The sequence below is a fragment of the Anabrus simplex genome, chromosome 1 (assembly GCF_040414725.1).
Source record: "Anabrus simplex isolate iqAnaSimp1 chromosome 1, ASM4041472v1, whole genome shotgun sequence".
Taxonomy (NCBI): domain Eukaryota; kingdom Metazoa; phylum Arthropoda; class Insecta; order Orthoptera; family Tettigoniidae; genus Anabrus; species Anabrus simplex.
The window spans coordinates 353,171,270-353,190,786 of NC_090265.1; the positions used below are offsets into that span (position 1 = coordinate 353,171,270).

At 38.8% G+C, this 19,517-nt stretch overlaps 2 protein-coding genes across 3 annotated transcripts in view; one reads left to right on the plus strand and one right to left on the minus strand.

Annotated features, from left to right (window-relative positions):
• The window catches only part of LOC136856788 (GATA zinc finger domain-containing protein 15), a 49,589-nt gene that overhangs the window by 4,660 nt on the left and 25,412 nt on the right, over window positions 1-19,517 (plus strand). For both annotated transcript variants that reach the window (XM_067134899.2, XM_067134898.2), the window contains exons 2-3: window positions 5,130-5,247; window positions 8,052-8,353. In XM_067134899.2, the coding sequence (XP_066991000.2) occupies window positions 5,130-5,247; window positions 8,052-8,353 (420 nt within the window). The remainder of the gene's footprint in view (window positions 1-5,129; window positions 5,248-8,051; window positions 8,354-19,517) is intronic.
• Dera (deoxyribose-phosphate aldolase) overlaps window positions 1-19,517 on the minus strand; it is a 145,093-nt gene that overhangs the window by 2,620 nt on the left and 122,956 nt on the right. The gene's annotated exons all lie outside the window — the stretch shown is intronic.

Genomic DNA, 19,517 nt, shown 5'->3' on the forward strand with positions numbered 1-19,517 from the left:
TACATCCTACTGAGTCGATGCCGTGCGCATTGTGTAACCTGCATATCGGTTTGAAATAAACATCAATTATTCGTCCGTGCCGTCTCTGTTTTTTCCCCAACTTTCATCCCTTTCGAACCACTCCTTCTTGGTGTTGCATTTGCTCTGTCAGTCAGTGTACATACATACATACATACATACATACATACATACATACATACATACATACATACATACATACATACATACATACATACATCTTCATTATAGACTGTTATGTCTTTCAGTGTTCAGTCAGCAAGCCTCTTAATTTTACTAAATCTACCACAGTCCTCTATTTGTAACTAGCTCTGTGGCCTCATTTTGCTCTATACTTTTTATATTTATATCATTAGAAACTGAGTCAAATCATCATTGTCTTCGTATCCCTCTACATCTCTTACCTTCTATGACTGAGTCCATTATTCTACTAGGCAACCTATCCTCCCCTCTTTGGCATCACATGACATCATTACTGAAGTCGGTTTACGCATACAGCTCATCAATCGAGCCTTTATTTCCTCATTCCAAGTATGCTCCTGCCATTGTTCCCACCTGTATGTACCAGTGATCATTCTCACTACCTTCATGTCTGTTAATTCTAATGAATAAGATATCCTGAGTCCACCCAGCTTTCACTGCCATAAAGCAAAGTTGATCTGAAAACAGACCGATGTAAAAATAGCTGATCTCTTTCTTACAGAATGCTATTGATCACAACTGTGCACTCACTGCATTAGCTTTGCTGCACCTTGATTCAATTTCACTTACTATACTACCATCCTGCAAGAGTACACATCCTACCAACTGGATAGAATAAACATAGTAAAATAATTTGAAAATATACATATTTAATTTCATTTTTAATTCACAGGCTGAAATCTTAAGACGCTTACTGCACAATCTAATTCGTCTAGTACTGAACCATCAATTCATGAGAGAGATATGATCCCGTGAAGGGACAAAATCCTCTCTCTTAAGTTTTACCCCAACAGTAGAGAGGGATGAAGGCAACATATGTTTTGATAAAACAGACTATGTATTTAAAACAAATTCTGATGAAATCATGGTGTTGTACATTACATCAGTGTACTTCCAAGAACTTCTACTTACAGTATAAAACAGCCTACATTTAAATACGATCCTTCTGCATTACAGTATGTTGTTTGTAGCCTACATTTAATAGTTGTCCAGATCTACACATTGTTTTGATGATGATGATGATGATGATGATGATGAAGTTTGTTGTTTAAAGGGACCTAACATCTAAGGTCATCGGCCCCACAATTGTTTTAGAGTTCTTGAGATATATATATAAAATGTATCAGAACAATATGACATTTATAAAATTGGTTTAAGTGTGAAATATTTTCCATAATTGAAATTTGGTGTCTAAGCACTAAAGAGACATTATTAGTTTCCTCAAAAATAGGTTTCTGTCACTTATAGGGCCTATGCCTTTGTTTACATTATTTATTTTTGCAAAATATTTGCTATATATAATGTGTTTATATTTAGGAATAAAAAAAGAGATGTATAAAAGGAGCACCAGTTCATAGTAAATAGTTACGTACCAATGTATAGTTTATAGTACTGTTCAAAGCTGGGAAAAAAATATAGAACAATTTATACAACAGTTATATGCTATGACATGTGCATTTCACTTTGAGTCACTTGTAGGGTTGGGCAGACCGGAACATTCACTTGTTCCGCAACATTAGGAGCTTGAGGCGGAGTGTTTCGGTACAGAGTGCCGGGACGTGGGACACAGGACACAGGACTGTAAATGCGTCCTAGAGAGAACTTCGAGAGGCAACAGGACATGCTCCGCTTCAGCTGGAATGTGCCTGAACCGAACGTGCTGTGCCAAGGCCGCACTAGATAGATTAGTTGGTCTTGGCTGTGTCTGCCTGTCGATACCAGCTGTGTGCCGCCGTGTGCTGGAGTGTCAACATTTTTTCATCCAGTTATATCTTTAATTCCAAAGCGATGACCCATATTTTTCTTGGGCTTAAAAGTTTCCTTAAAGTCCAAATTAATTTTTAACATCAATTCCCGAGAAAGTGTTGAGGGAAATTTTCAAGATATTGAAGAAAGTAAATGGAAGTTGAGAGGGAAGGAATTCGAAGTGCAGAGAGCATAACAGCACGAAAGTACATCAATGTTTTCATCCAGTTATATTTTTAATTCCAAAGCGACGACCCATATTTTTCTTGGGCTTAAAAGTTTCCTTAAAGTCCAAATTAATTTTTAACGTCAATCCCCGAGAAAGTGTTGAGGGAAATTTTCGAGATATTGAAGAAAGTAAATGGAAGCTGAGAGGGAAGGAATTCGAAGTGCAGAGAGCATAACAGCACGAAAGTACATCAATGTTTTCATCCAGTTATATTTTTAATTCCAAAGCGTCGACCCATATTTTTCTTGGGCTTAAAAGTTTCCTTAAAGTCCAAATTAATTTTTAACGTCAATCCCCGAGAAAGTGTTGAGGGAAATTTTCGAGATATTGAAGAAAGTAAATGGAAGTTGAGAGGGGAGGAATTCGAAGTGCAGAGAGCATAACAGCACGAAAGTACATCAATGTTTTCATCCAGTTATATTTTTAATTCCAAAGCGACGACCCATATTTTTCTTGGGCTTAAAAGTTTCCTTAAAGTCCAAATTAATTTTTAACGTCAATCCCCGAGAAAGTGTTGAGGGAAATTTTCGAGATATTGAAGAAAGTAAATGGAAGCTGAGAGGGAAGGAATTCGAAGTGCAGAGAGCGTAACAGCACAAAAGTACATCAATGTTTTCATCCAGTTATATTTTTCTTGGGCTTAAAAGTTTCCTTAAAGTCCAAATTAATTTTTAATGTCAATCACCGAGAAAGTGTTGAGGGAAATTTTCGAGATATTAATTACTCACAATACAGGCCAATACATTCAACTGGTGAAAATATTCTTGAATTGGTTACTTTTAAACACCTGCACCGCCATTGTAACCGTGTTATGTGTATTTTATATTGACCGGAAAAATCTTAACCTAAAAGCAGACTTTAAACTTGATTATTGGGCGCGAATTTCAGTGTTCCGACTGTTCGTTCACGTTCCCTGCAGCTTTATGCTGGACCATGGCCATAACTACACACAGGCACACACCACACAGCACGTTCTGTACAGGCACATTCCCAGTTCCCACTGATGCAGAGCATGTAATGTTGCCTCTCAAAGTTCTCTCTACACTGCGCAGTTACAGTTCCGTGTCCCGTGCGCCCGCTGCACAGTTCAGCTAGTAGGTGAAGGGCAGTGCATAGTGGCGTTTCTGATGGGACAGCGAGTCAGTGTCTCCAGCTCGCTTGAGAATGTTTCAGAACAATTGACACTCGGTGTTCTGGAACAGCGGAACATAACTGTGCACCGCCACAGTATGCCGAAACAGGAACATAGTGCCCAACCCTAGTCACTTGGGTGAGTCTTTCTTTTTACTCACTGGGCGAGTTGCCATGTGGTTAGGAGCGCACAGCTGTGAGCTTGCACCCAGGAGATAGTGGATTGGAACACCACTGTCGGCAGTCCTGAAAATGGTTTTCCATGGTTTCCCATTTTCACACTAGGCAAATACTGGGGCTGTACCTTAATTAAGGCCACAGCCACTTCCTTCCCACTCCTAGGCCTTTCCTATCCCATCATCGCCATAAGACCTATCTGTGTCGATGCGACGTAAATCAAAACTGTATTTCTTATTACTCGATGATTGTCAGGCCTCCAGAAGTGTACTAGTTTATGATAACACCCCTGGTGAATTCCACCATTACATCCTGGACACCAGTATGTAGACTTCTTTTTCTTCTTCTTTTCTTCCAAGCACACAACACATAGGCAATTGTTATTCTGTAGCAATTTTTCGAGGGCATGAGAGGGGCCCCCTGCATGAGCTTTTGGCCCCATAACTGGAACTGGGAACAGTTCATTTAACAATCTTATAACTATACTGACCATGAATTCTCATCTTGGTAAAGGCTTATCAGTGTTCTTCGTGTACAGGATGTATGCATCAAATAATATCTAGAAGATTTGGAAAAAATTGGTTCCATTACCTTCTGGTTGGTGTGGAACAGGTGGCATGGTAAAAGCACTTCATTATCTACACCTCATATAAAGATATTGTACTTGTGGATCAGTTGTTGTTTCAACCCTTCATTTTCCTTTCGGCTCCTTACAACATTGTCCTCAGCGTGACATCCAGTTGTGAGACAATAAACTGATTTTCGTGTTTTCTTCTCAAACCAGGAAATGTTTCAATATTGCTGACACAAGTGCACATCAACACTCCAGGTTGATATCAGAAGAAAAACTGGCAACTAAATGTAGCTGGCTCAGCTGAGACATAAGCTTGGCTGGCCACTGAGTATGTGGCAGCTACCACAAGACAGTGGGATTATGATGCTACTTTGGCAATGTTTTACATCCCATTAGTACAACATGCTATTATACAAACTATTTTTTGATAATGACAAAACATTTCTCTTTCAATTAACTCGTAATTAGCACATTTCAATAAATAATAATTTGATTACCAAAATAAAATAAAGAGCATGTCAAAACACCTGATATCAGACGTTTGCCAGTTGGAGTGTTAAATTACATAGATCCCCATTACTTCACAACCATCAGTGAGCTCATTTCTGCAGTCCAGCCTCACCAGGAGGTCAGGCTTCCATACTCAGCCAGTTTTGAAGGGAAGAGAAGGATAAGGGATAAACATAAGGAAAGGAAGTAACAAAAAGAATGTTAATGCAGGTATCACACAGAAAGGAACATAGACAAACTTAGGAAAGAAGTTAGTTTGTCTTCCATCATCTGTAGAATCTCTTTTTTCCCCCTTGTGTTTATTTAGCCTCTTTCTTATCCTACATTTCTCACATTGAGAAAAATGGATTTTCAAGAATGGCCCTCACAATGAATGTGGATATCTACCCTCCTGATGAAGCTGGGAACCAAAAACAACCTTGTAGGGAGCTGAGAAGAAAAATCTGGAAGAACTGGTTTTGTTGAGGAGATGGCAGAGTGTACAGTTGCAGAGTTTATCCTTGTCCTTGGTATATCTCTTATGTCTGTTCTATCCAATTTCAGGCACTGAGGTGTCGTAATGAGGAAGACGATCAACATCAAGAGGAATTTCAAGAAGCAGCCAAGATGTGTATGAGTAATTTGTCCAACTGGGACAATCCTTCAGACAATAACAATGGAGGTGAGTATCACATAAAACAGTTCATCCTATGGGAATCATCTTTTTGATAATATTGGACTAACAGCTCATTCAACTAGGGCTGTCCTTCAGACTATGGAAGATGAGTATGAATGTGCTGGCAGTATTCTTATACATCGCAGGGACGTAGTCAAGGGGGAGGAGGGGGTTACTAGGGGTTAGAACCCCTGCATGAAAATTTTACAAAAATAAAAACCAACAGAAACTGACAAACATTCAGAGACATAATGGTGGAACCAACAATTCTGCTGAATATATTAAAGTATGAAGGCTTTCACAGCCGGTGTCAATATAATAAAATTCTTCCGGGCTGTTATGCCGTGGTCCACTCCTCTCGCTTCTCAAGACAGTGGGATTATGATGCTACTTTGGCAATGTTTTACATCCCATTAGTACAACAAACTATTTTTTGATAATGACAAAACATTTCTCTTTCAATTAACTCATAATTAGCACATTTCAATAAATAATAATTTGATTACCAAAATAAAATAAAGAGCATGTCAAAACACCTGATATCAGACGTTTGCCAGTTGGAGCGAGAGGAGTGGACCACGGCATAACAGCCCGGAATAATTTTATTATACTGCTGAATATATTTTCTAAGAAACCTCAAAAGTTGGATTTTAGATTATAAACTAAACATATAATTCGCTGTTAACTTGTTAACCTTGATCATATGTTCTTGTTATGTATTTTAATGTAAGATATTGTAGTGCACTGCAATCTGAATGTCAACATAATTCACTGGTATCAGTGTCCTTATAATGATAAGTCTTGCATGCGCATACCACAGATGCACAGTCACCTTCATTGTGTTCTATCATCATTTTGTAACTCTATAACCTCCCCCCACTATCGGCCGATCCTGGCTACGCTATGTAATCCACATCAAGAATTACTTACACTACTACCTACATTAACTGTTTTGTTTTATTTACACTCACAATGTGGCAGCTCATTAATCTCTATACAGTGCTGAAATTTATCACTTGAAATATATTCAATGAATCTGTTTCCAAGTGAACAGATAGAGAGACTTTTAACTGTCAATCTATGCAAAAACACCATTAAAAAATTACTAAGACGTAGTTAAGAGCTCAAGTTAACATGTTATGAATGAATATTCTGAATTATCTTATGTATATTTTACTGTATACTGACCTTTCTGTAATCTAGCAAGCTCATGAGTGCTAATGCAGAACATTTCAAAACTAATGTTACCATATGACATAGTCTGCAATTAAAAGTTTCCACTATACATCTGATATCAAGTTTAGGTGAATTATATTAATATAAGTATTCTTTTCACAATTTGCTTTACGTCGCATCAATACAGATAGGTCTTATAGTGACAAGGGGAAAGGGCTAGGAGTGGGAAGGAAGCAGCCATGACCTTAATTAAGATACAGCCCCAGCATTTGCCCGGTGTGAAAATGGGAAACAATGGAAAACCATCTTCAGGGCTGTCGACAGTGGTGTCTGAACAATATGACTATTACTTCTCTACAAGTGATTATGCACATGCCTATAAGATTGAAGTTCTTTGACATGACCTACCATTAAGGGCTTGTGCAGCAAATGCAATGAGAAAAAAAAATGGACAAGGATTGATTAGGAGAGTGAGCCTTTTTTATTCAAAGATGGCAGTAAATGAAGATGTGAAGATTGTCCTCGTCCTTTTGTGTTTTCATGTTTGTCCCTGTCTCCTCTGTCTGTTGCTCTCTTTCCACACTGACCTGATACTAGGTTTGTCCTATTCTGTGTTCCTTTTCTTGTTCCTCTCTCCTTGTCTATGACTTGATTCGGCTCCTGTTTGTTCCTTTCCAAGTCTTTAATGAGGGTCATGTATGTATGTAGTTTTTTTATCCATTTATTCACAGCATGCCCCATTACATGGCAGTACTACTACATGCTTGAGTAATCATATTACAAATATAACTTAATTTTCCAATTACATGTGAGATACATTCTTAATTCAATGGCTGTTATGATATACATAAGTAAACAAAATAATAATGTAAACAAAACGATATCGTTTTTTTCACAATTGTTCAAATACAATTAGTTCGTGAAACATAAGAACTGTTTAAAATAATTTTTGACTACCCTACTTTTGCTCACTGACCATGACTCTTTACCTAAAATATCGTTTATTAAAATGCTTCTTTCTCTCTCAAGTAATTCACAATGAGATGATAAATGGTCAACAGTTTGATCACTGACATTACATGGACATATGGGACTATATAAAATTTTTAAACGATGAAAATAAGCTCTTAATTTTCCATGACCTGTCTTTAAAAACTTGAGTGTCCGACTCGTTGGCTGAACGGTCAGCGTACTGGCCTTCAGTTCAGAGGGTCCCGGGTTCGATTCCCAGCCGGGTCAGGGATTTTAACCTTAATTGGTTAATTCCAATGGCACGGGGGCTGGGTGTATGTGTTGTCTTCATCATCATTTTATCCTCATCACGACGCGCAGGTCACCTACGGGTGTCAATAGAAAGACCTGCACCTGGCGAGCCGAACCCGTCCTGGGATATCCCGGGACTAAAAGCCATACGATATTTGAGTGTTGTTGAAAATAACACAGTAGCTGAAGAAGTGAAATTATGTGCTATTTTCAACATTTTCCAATGTGTCAAACAGTGACCAAAGTTTAAAAAAAAAAAAAAATTAATGGAAGAGACAGAATATTGCAATGCTTCAATAATTATATTCCGTTGCTCTTAAATGAAACAGTCTTCAGTTGCTTACATTCTACTTCTTTTCTCACTTTTTCAGGTAATAATAATCGCAGAAATAATAACTATAATAACAATGGAAAGAAGAATTATTATACTGGCAATCCCAATAATCGTAATGACAACAATGACAATAATTACAACTCTCGCTCTCGACCCACATCCAGAAACCAACAGGAAAGAGAACGAAGCAACAACAAATACAGAAGTGGTAGTAGCAACAACAACAACAATAATAACAATGCTAACAACAACAACAACAACAACAAGAACAACAATAATAACAGCAGCAGTAACAATTCTGGGTCATCTGATAATTCTGCTCTGGAGAACATTGAACCAGTAAGTATGGGCATTTAAGCCATGGAATACGGTAATACAATGATCTTTACATTGTGGTATAATGAGATAGTAGCCCTTGAAGTAAACAAATTAATAATTGTCAACTGATGAAACAGATTACCATATTCAGTTTTTTTTCTATATCGCTATTTGTAATATCCAGTTTCTATTAAAAAAAAAAATTTAAACTAAGATCTGAGTGAAGTCTTCAGATAAAGTACTGTATAATAAATAAGTTACAGCATTGTGAGCAACTGTAAAAAAAAGATCTCAACAATGTTGTGAGGAGGACAGCAGGCAATAGTACAATAGTAAATAGGGTGAAATCAGGCTGTTTCATAGAGAAAAGTCCTCTAAGATTTTATTACTGTATTGATGGGGATTATTGCAACTAGGCCTACCTAGTGTTAATGTAAGGAATGATCTTTATTGTGGTCATTACATTAAACAGGTTGTAATTAAAGGCTACAGATCACTTCATTTGGTAATGTCCAGCTTCATGGCTAAATGGTTAGCATGCTGGCCTTTGGTAACAGGGGTTTCAGGTTTGATTCCCGGCAGGGTCGAGAATTTTAACCAAAATTGGTTAATTCTGCTCACACGGGGGCTGGAAGTATGTGTCGTTTCCATCATCATTTCATCCTCATTAGGACACGCAGGTCGCCTATGGGAGTCACATCAAAAGACCTGCATCTGGCGAGCCGAACTTGTCCTCTGACACTCCTGGCACCAAAAGCCATACGCTATTTCATTTCATTTGGTTATGAAAGTATTTAAGAAATGTAATAAGGTTGTAAAAGAGTATAAGCTGCTGGTAAGACCCCCAAATGGCTCCAGTGTATGAGATCATTACCAGGGTTACTTGATTTGAGAACTGTAAAAGTTCCAAAGAAAAGCAGCACAATTTATTTTGGGTGATTTCCAACAGAAGACTAGTGTTACAAAATAAATGCAAACTTTGGGCTGGAAAGGCTTGGGAGTAAGGAAACAAGCTGGTCAATTGAGTGGTATGTTTTGAGATGTCAGTGATGAGATGGCATGGAATGACTTTAGTAGATGATTAAGTTTGAATGGAGTTTTTAAAAGTAGGAAGGATCATAATATGAAGATGATGTTGGAATTCAAGAGGACATATTGGGGTGAATACTTGTTTATGGGATTCGAATAATTTACCGAGGGAGATGTTCAGCAGATTTCCAAATAGAATAATTTTCTGAGCGAGATGCTCAGATTTCCAATTTCTTTGAAATCATTTAAGAAAAGATTTGGTAAACAATTGATAGGGAACCTACCCCCCCCCCCCCCCCCGAAATGTAGATTAGTAGTGATTCGATGAACAAGCCTATTCAATTATTAAGCCATGAAAACACACATCCTAAATACTTCAAATTATCTACCCGAATGGCACGCCTGGGCGAAACTCTGCAAACGCACACGGACTATCCACCCAAAAGCTGGTTTTATTCCTGTGATCGTAAGATCTGCGGCCGTGAAAACCAATTTTAGAATTCTTTGAAATCATTTAAGAAAAGATTAGGTAAACAACTGATAGGGAATCTACCACCTGTGTGACCATTCTAAATGCAGATTAGTGGTGATTCATTCAATAGGCCTATTCAATTATTAGATCATGTAGTTCTTGTGGTTTTTGCCAAGCTTTTATTACCACAGAATTTATTTATGCAGGAACTGAAAGAAAATTCTAATACATCTGATTTTCTATGGCTTCTTCAACTAGGAAAATGGATATGTATAGATAAGTAATTAATCTTGTGCTGTTTTTCTATAACCATCTTTTGATACAGTACAATTTTGTTCCATAGGAGTTGTAAACTCTACTCCAGCTGATTCCCATATTAAATCTTAATTTCTTTATTTCACTTTTTAAGTACTGGTACTGAAAGCACTCTGCAGTTTAATTTCTCCTCAGTTTCTATTGTTCATCTCCCCCTCCTCCTGCCATCACATTTGCTGGGTTTTTCTCCACTCTGTTCTCCAGTTAATGCTAACAGCTTCATCCATCAAGTTCATTCCTAACTTAGCCTTTATCTCCTCATTCTGAGTACCCTCCTGCCATTGTTCCTACCTGTTTGTATCAGTAATCATTCTCACTACTTTCATGCCTGTTACTTCTAGCTTATGAATAAGATATCCTGAGTCCACCCAGCTTTCACTCCCGTAGAGCAAAGTTGGTCTGAAAACAGATCGATGTAAAGATAGTTTCATCCAGGAGCTGACTTCCTTCTTATAGAATACTGCTGATCACAACTGCGAACTCACTGCATTACTTTTATTGCACCTTGATTCAATCTCATTATTCTACCATCCTGGGAAAACACACATCTTAAATACTTCAAATTATCTACCTGTTCCACCTTTGTATCCCCAATCTGACATTCAAGTCTCTTGGATTTTTTACCTACTGACATCAATTTAGTCTTAGAAAGGCTAATTTTCATACCATACTCATTGCACCTATTTTCAAGTTCTAAGATATTAGACTGCAGGCTTTTGGCACAATCTGCCATTAAAATTAGGGCGTCAGCATAGGCCAGACTGCTTACTACATTTTCACCTAACTGAATTGCTCCCTGCAACTTAATACCTTTCAGCAGATGATCCATGTAAACTATGAACAACAAAGGTGAAAAATTACACCCTGGTCTAATCCCTGTAAGTACCTTGAACCAAGAACTCATTCTTCCATCAATTATCACTGCAGCCCAATTGTCAATATAAATGCATTTGATTGATTGACTAATTGATTGATTGATTGATTGATTGATTGTAACAATCTACCCTTAATCCCATAATCTACCAGTACGGTGAACATCTTTTCCCTCAGTACTCTGTCATATGTTCTCTACGAAACATAAACATAACTGTCTATTCGTTTCATAGCATTTCTCAGTTACCTGGTGCATACTGAAAATCTGATCCTGATAACCCTCTGTTGTCTGAAACTACACTGGTTTTCATCCAACTTCCTGTCAACCACTGATCGCATCTTCCTTTTCGAGATGCCAGTAAACACCTTGCCTGGTATACTGATCAATGAAATACCTCGATAGTTGTTGCGATCCTTTCTGTTCCCTTGCTTATGGATAGGTGCAATTACTGCCTTTGTCCAATCAGAAGGTACCTTACTAATACTCCAAGCTAATCTTATTGCTCTAAGAAGCCATTTCATCCCTGCCTTCCCACTATACTTCACCATTTCAGGTCTAATTTCATCTATTCCTGCTGCTTTATGACTACAGAGGTTATTTACCATCCTTTCCACTTCCTCAAGCATAGTTTCACCAACATCATTGTCCTCCTCCCCATGAGCTTGGCTGTTTGCGACGTTACCAGGAAGATTTCCTTTTACATTGAGAATATTTAAAAATTCCTTCCACCTGTCCATTGTGTTCCTGTGATCTATTATGAGTTCACTTGAATTACCCACATTTCCCTTTTTCCCTTCCTTCCTAAAATTCTTTATTACTGTCCAGAAAGATTTCCCTGCTTGAACTAGCCTTTCCAGATTATTACCAAAATCTTCTCACAACTATTTGGATTCAACAACTGTTTGTTTCACTCTGCTTCTTTCCTCTATGCTGTTTGCATCAGTCATAGTTTGGAGCCATTTCTGATACTCCTTCTTTTTACATTTACAAGCTACTCTCACTTCATCATTCCACCAAGATGTTTGCTTTTTCCATCTTTACATACAGCTGTTCTTAGGCATTCCCTTGCTGTTTTTTACTACAGCATCTCTATATGCCACTTGTTCTCTTTTATATAACGCTTAAATATACAAAAAGAATTACATTGATATCCACTGTCACACTGGCATCAGTGCATCTGGGATTCAATATGCGATGGTGGGTTGATGCATATATCAATGCTAATGGAGGGCATTTTGAACATTTTAAGCAAGGAATAGTGTCATGTGGTATGCTGGTATGCTCTGTTCCCATGTGTTTCCAATGATTAATGTACTATGTAGAAAATGGGTTATAACATGGAACTATAGTGTTTTCAGACCAATGTCCATGTAACATATTTTCTTCTTCTGCATGTGAGGAATGTGTCCTGAAAGTTTGGTCTACCTTATTGTTCCACCCTGTTCAGAACCAGAGCAGGGTAAGATTTCCACATCTAGAGGAGTGACATGTTAGCATGATGTTCACCAATTAATCCTCTCTACTCACTACCATCACCATTGTCATGGCTTTACATATTTTAGGTCTAAATTCCTTGAACATATCCTTCCAGTTGTTGAGTCTCATCTACAGCTGCACCTTCATTATCCCCTGATAATCATCAGCAAAAGACATTGTATTTTCTCCAAAGGATTTCTGATGGTTCTAAGCAGTAATGTGGACTACATACTGGTCTCCAGTTTTGATCTGAAACCAGGATAAATCCCTACTAGCTATTTCCCACACAGCTGGTACAGTGCTTTTACAACACCCAAGTTTTCTTTCAAGTCCTTTAACAAACACATTTTTCTTTACAACACCCAAGTTTTCTTTCAAGTCCTTTAACAAACACATTTTTCTTTCAGAGGCACTCCTAGCATTTCCCTTTTGTCACACTAATGTATGCTTTCACAGTATTTTTACAAAATAAACATATTTTTACTTTTCTCTCAATGTTTCTCCATAAACATACAGTTTATTTACTAAAGATGAGATCAGTTGAAATCCTATTTGGCCTGTAAGATGAATTTCTAAGATGGCCTGTTCTATGACTCTCTTGAAATATTTTATACTAGATAACATGAATATTAACAAAATTTTTGTGTGGCTATTTCTAGCCAAAGCCTCCATGGTTCAGGCGGCAGCGCGCCGGCCTCTTACCGCTGGATACCGTGGTTCAAATCCTCATCACTCCATGTGAGATTTGTGCTGGACAAAGAGGAGGCGGGACAGGATTTTCTCTGGGTACTCCGGTTTTTCCCGTCATCTTTCATTCCAGCAACACTCTCCACTATCATTTCATTTGTCAGTCATTAATCATTGCCCCAGAGGAGTGCGACGGGCATCGGCAGTCAGCACAATTCCTATCCTCGCCCCAAGTTGGGGGCTTCGTCCATCCCATCCCTGACTCAGTCATTGACTGGAAAACAGGTTGTAGGTTTTCATATTTCTAGCCGAGTGCAGCCTTTGTAAGGCAGACCCTCCGATGAGTGTGGGTGCCATCTGTCATGTGTAGGTAACTGCGTGTTATTGTGGTGGAGGATAGTGTTACGGTATCTGTGGTGTGTGAGTTGCAGCGATGTTGGGGACAGCACAAACACCCAGCCCCAAAGCCACTGGAATTAACCAATGAAGGTTAAAATCCCTGACCCGCCCATGAATGGAACCCAGGGCCCTCTGAACTGAAGGCCAGTACACTGATCATTCAGCCAATGAGTCGGACAAAACTCATGTCCTCAGCCTGAAGTGGTGCAGCTCTTTTCAGGCACACCCCCGATGGAGGTGAGCTGATGTACCATTTTAACCACATACCAGCCCTCCTGTCAGTCTTAAATTTCTGGCAGTACCGTGAATCAAACTGTTACGCTATGGAGGCAGACAACATGAATATTATTTCCTGCCAGCTATCACATTTTCCTTAATTTATTTCTTGAACAGAGAGACAATATCAATCTTGCTCCTATTTTCAGGTATCTTGTCCTTCCATACTACACTGAGCTCTCTATGTAGACACTGTAGACCTTGAACTCCTATTGCTCATGTCTAGAGCATGATTTTTTCACATTAATTTTTGAACAATTTTGTGAGAAGGATACTAATTTTTGCGTTATTTGGTGAAAAAGATATTGCCATATTGCTTTAATTTCACTTTTAATTCTAAAATTACTCATTAAAAGTTTCATTACCGAGCTCGATAGCTGCAGTCGCTTAATTGCGGCCAGTATCCAGTAATCGGGAGATCGTGGGTTCAAGCCCGACTGTCGGCAGCCCTGAAGATGGTTTTCCGTGGTTTCCCATTTTCACACCAGGCAAATGCCTTAATTAAGGCCACAGTCGCTTCCTTCCACTTCCTAGGCCTTTCCTATCCCATCGTCGCCATAAGACATATCTGTGTCGGTGCGACGTAAAGCAAATAGCAAAAAAAAAAGTTTCATTACAATTACTGATCGTTGATTGTGGAGGTTTAATTGATAGACTGTACATACCTGGTACATACTTTTGAAGCCCCTTTCCGGTTGGCTTTGAGTAGCATCGCTGTTATTTCGTGAATAAATTCTATTTTTTCACCCTTAGCTTTCTTTTGCATATCTAATGAGAGCTCTATTGTTGCCTGCCGTTTCACTGTTGGAGTGCTAAATTTATGTTTTGGCCATGCGCATAGAGGCGTGCGGCTGTGAGCTTGCATCCGGGAGATAGTAGGTTCGAATCCCACTATCGGCAGCCCTGAAGATGGTTTTCTGTGGTTTCCCATTTTCACACCAGGCAAATGCTGGGAGGCCACGGCCGCTTCCTTCCCACTCCTAGCCCTTCCCTGTCCCATCGTTGTCATAAGACCTATCTGTGTCCGTGCGACGAAAAGCCCCTAGCAAAAAAAAAAAATTATGTTTTGAACGTTCCTTATTTTTAAAACAATGTTTTGAGACAGTATATTTTTTTTCCCACTCGATACGAACATTACAAAATTTACACATTAAAATATTGCTTTCCAAAACGTATAAACCTTTACTCACAAACTGTTTAGCTCTGCTGTGCACCGTAACACTTGTCGAGCGACCCATCTTCGCTACTGTCTGTGATCACTTTCTTAATTTTACCTGACCACGAAGCCGAAATACACCAGTCAATTGTGATCCTTGTAGATGTCATTAGGGATTCCAGGATTCCACAATGCCATGAGGAAACAGGCTGGGGTGGGATTACCAGCCACCACAAGAACAACATTCCAAACATTTCGTTTGGCAAGAAGCCTGGAGCCAACCCCTTTTCTTGGATGCCATGTGTTAAAGAGATTTTCCAGAACATTAATGATAACATATTTCTCTCCTGTTGATGATCTTTGTTTGCTCTTCCTTTTCTTTTCATACATAATCTTGGAACAAAATGTCAAGTTCGTTATTCACTACAGATTTTGCTGTAATATCGCGCTTATCATGAAATAATTGAATTTCGCTTTAAAATGGCCTTGTCGCTTTAATTCGTGAACATAATATCCATATTTTCTTAACCAGAAACATATGATTCATAAAGATATCACAAAATCGCTTCAAAATATTTCTTGTCTCATTTATCGTTAATGCGAAAAAATCATGCCTCTACTCATGTCCATATTGACTTCAATAAACCCTGGTGATTTTCTCATTGGAATATTCTTGAGTGCTGCTTCTATTTGTGCCTAGGTGATGGGTCTCTTCTGTGAAGGTTCAAGTAGCTTGTTCTGTTGTCCTCTCATTAACCCCTGATCTTCTCAACAAGTGATCAAAGTGGTGTTTAAAGAGGTGATTTACATCATTCTCCTCTCCTCAGTATAGAAAATGACACTAGAACCCATCAGGCAGCATCTGTCCCCAGATTAGGGGCAGCTGCAGAAGGTGTTTCATCACCACTGGCACCAGCTCAAAAATGCCTTTCAGAGTGGTGAGCCCATTATAATAAAAGCCTAAAATTAGAGCAAATATGGTGTGACCACAGAAAATTCTAGGTCGTCCTCTGCAAGCAAAGTGCAATTCTTCAGGTACAGGGGGAACTGTGAGAAGTGGGAGACCAGTATCACAATATATCCAAATTGAGGCAGGCCCTGTCAGACAAGATCAAAGAGCTGATAGAATTCTTGAAAGAAACGGACATAGCTATCCTTGGTCTTAGTGAAACAAAATGGAGAGGAAGAGGGGAAAGAAAACTGAAGGAGGGGTACAGGCTGTTTTATAGTGGAGGACAGCATGCAGTAAACAGTGTAGGAATGTTCATTAGAAAGGATGTCCTGGAATATGTGGAGGTGATGAAGAAGATGAATCACAGAATGATCACAGCAAGGATACAGGAACATGAGATCTGTTCCAAGTATATGTTGCACAAACTGGAAATAAACAAGTGAATATAGAACAATTCCTTGATGAAGTGGAGAAGTACACTGAGGACAAGGAAGTAATTATAATGGGAGATCTGAATGCTCAAATGGGAAGAGAAGAGATTCTGGGGCCTTTTGGATATGGCAACAAAAATCAAGAAGGGGATATATTAGTTGACTTTTGCCAGAGGAATATCTAATAATAGAAAACACATAGTTCAGGAAGAAAAACAGCCAGAAGATTACCAGGTATGAATGGGGAGAAAGAAGAACAAAAACATTGATTGATTACACATTAGAGGGAAAAGGACATAGGAAAAATTTTACGGATGTTACAGCTATACCTGAGGAAACCTTTTGGGGTGACCACAGAGGAGTGATAGCAAAGTTGAAAGTAGGCGAGATCACAAAACTACAAGAAACAAGAGAAAGAAAGATCAGGGTCTGGAAATTGAAGGAAAAGGAGGTTCAGGAATAGTTTAGGATAGGATCACAGAAACTAATACCAAGGACAGATATTAGCCATTTTGAACAAGAATGGAATAATTTTAAGAGCGCATTTGTAAGGTGTGCAGAGAAAACATTTGTCAGAACATCAAGAAAAGTAAGAGAGAAAGAGACAACATTGTAGAATGATAGAGTGAAAGATAAAGAAGAGGAAAAGACAAAAACATGGAAGGAATGGAAAACACAAAAGACTGAGAAGAGTACAGTGAGATACATAGAAGCAAAAAGAGTTTGTAAAAAAAAAAAAAAAATAGTAGCCAAAAAAAGAAGAAAATTTGAGAAACATTCACCCAGGAGGTAAAGGAAGATTTAAACTGTGGGGAAAAAATTCTTATTTGGAATTATAAGAAACTGTAGGAATTATGTGGTGAACACAGGGTTTGTGAAGAATAAAGAAATAATACTGACAAAATCAGGAGAGATAAAGAAGAGATGGAAATAATATTTCAGTGAACTGCTAAAAGTGAGAAACCAGACACGTGGAGAAGGTATCCAGGCAACAGGAATAGAAGAAGTAACAGAGAAGGAATCATACATTACAATGACAGACAAGGAATGGGCAGTTAAAAAGATGAAGATGGAGAAAGCTGTGGAAATAGGCTACACTGGACTTATAGAACACTCAAGTGTGTATGGAGAAAGAAAAGAAGTGGCTAAGGATTGGGAAAAGGGGGTTATAACACCAATATTCAAGAAAGGAGATAAGAAGATGAACGGTAACTACCAATGAATCACCATTATCTGCCATGTTGCCAAGATAATGGAAAAGATATTGGAAAGAAGAATTAGAGAAAAGGTGGAACGTCAGTTATAACAGGTTGGATTCAGAGGGATAATGCTTATTTGTCATCCTATTCTAGTCAGATAGTTCCACATGCAAATTATACAAAGTAATTGAAAATCCAAAACCACTCATGATTTCTATAAATTTCGAAAACCGGTACTCCTCCTCCTGACCAAATACCGTATGTTGTTGTTACTAGTGGTTTAATGTCGCACTAACACATCGAAGGTTATTAGCGACACACGGATGAGTAAGGGCTAGAACTGGGAAGGTCGGGCGTGACCTTAATTCAGGTACAGCCTCATCATTTGCCTGGTGTGAATGACTGAATATGAGTGGCTGCCCAGGCTTTCTCAATGTCAGTCTTCAGTCTATTTATACTTGTTGTTATTGGAATATTAGGCCTACATTCTACTGATGCAGTCCTGTGTGAAAACTCACTATTCCTAACTGCTGATAAGCACTTCTGGCACCAGGTTTCCTTTGCTGTTTTCTTGGCATCTATATAGATAGAACAACATGCCAAAGGATAAAATGGTCGTTTTAATTAATCTGGGTGATATATGTTCACACATCTCAATAACAGATAGCTGTATAATAAGTTGGATCGATCGATCGATCGATCAATCAATCAATCAATCAATCAATCAATCAATCAATCAATCAATCAATCAATCGATCGATCAATCAATCAATCAATCAATCAATCAATCAATCAATCAATCAATCAATCATCTGCATTTAGGACTATCACCCAAGTGGCAGATTCCCTATCAATTGTCTACCTAGTCTTAGATGATTGAGGTTTGTGTACATCGTCATACACATATCACATCCTATCAACCAGCACAGAATACATTCCTCCACACAGTGTTCTTAATATCTAGTTAGAAACTACAATATATATATATATGTATGTGTATGTTCAGTCCGTCAGCGATGCCGCTGGTGGGATCCTCAACAGCTCTGCCATCAGCTGTCATAGATGGCCTAGGCATCACTGAAGAGGCGTACTAGGGAAATGAGGAGTGAGGTAGTTTCCCGTTGCTTTCCTCACCGAGCCAGAGTTGCTATTACATATCAGTCTGCCAAGCCCATTGAAATGCATACACCAATCGACTCTATCAGCAACATTTTCACACCAATCGTAGCAGGGACTGGCTGCAGAAGGATTGGCATTACTTTTTTTTTTTTGCTACTTGCTTTACGTCGCACCGACACAGATAGGTCTTATGGCGACGATGGGACAGGAGAGGGCTAGGAGTGGGAAGGAAGCGGCCGTGGCCTTAATTAAGGTACAGCCCCAGCATTTGCCTGGTGTGAAAATGGGAAACCACGGAAAACCATTTTCAGGGCTGCCGACAGTGGGGTTCGAACCTACTATCTCCCGAATACTGGACACTGGCCGCACTTAAGCGACTGCAGCTATCAAGCTCGGTATTGGCATTACTAGCATCGCTCATACCTCAGTCACTTTCATATTGTCAAAGCCAAGGATAAGACAGAGACAGATCTATGAAAGTAACAAAATTGCTCTAGCCTATACCAGAAGACATAGTGCACTGTAAACACTATAAAAATATATATATTTTACCTTGCAGCCAAAACTACCCATTGCATACCACTGGTGCTTGTGTGTGGTAGTAGCTTCAAATCTCCCATTGTGTACTATGGTGGTTATGTGTTGGTAGCTGTGGTAGTGTGGTAGGTATGGGGGTTGAAAGTGGCCGACTACATATCAAAATAGACATGCGTGTTTGTATATTTCACCTTGCAGCCACACAATCCACCGCAGACCACTGGTGTTTGTGTGTGGTAGTAGCCTCGATTCTCCCGTCGTAC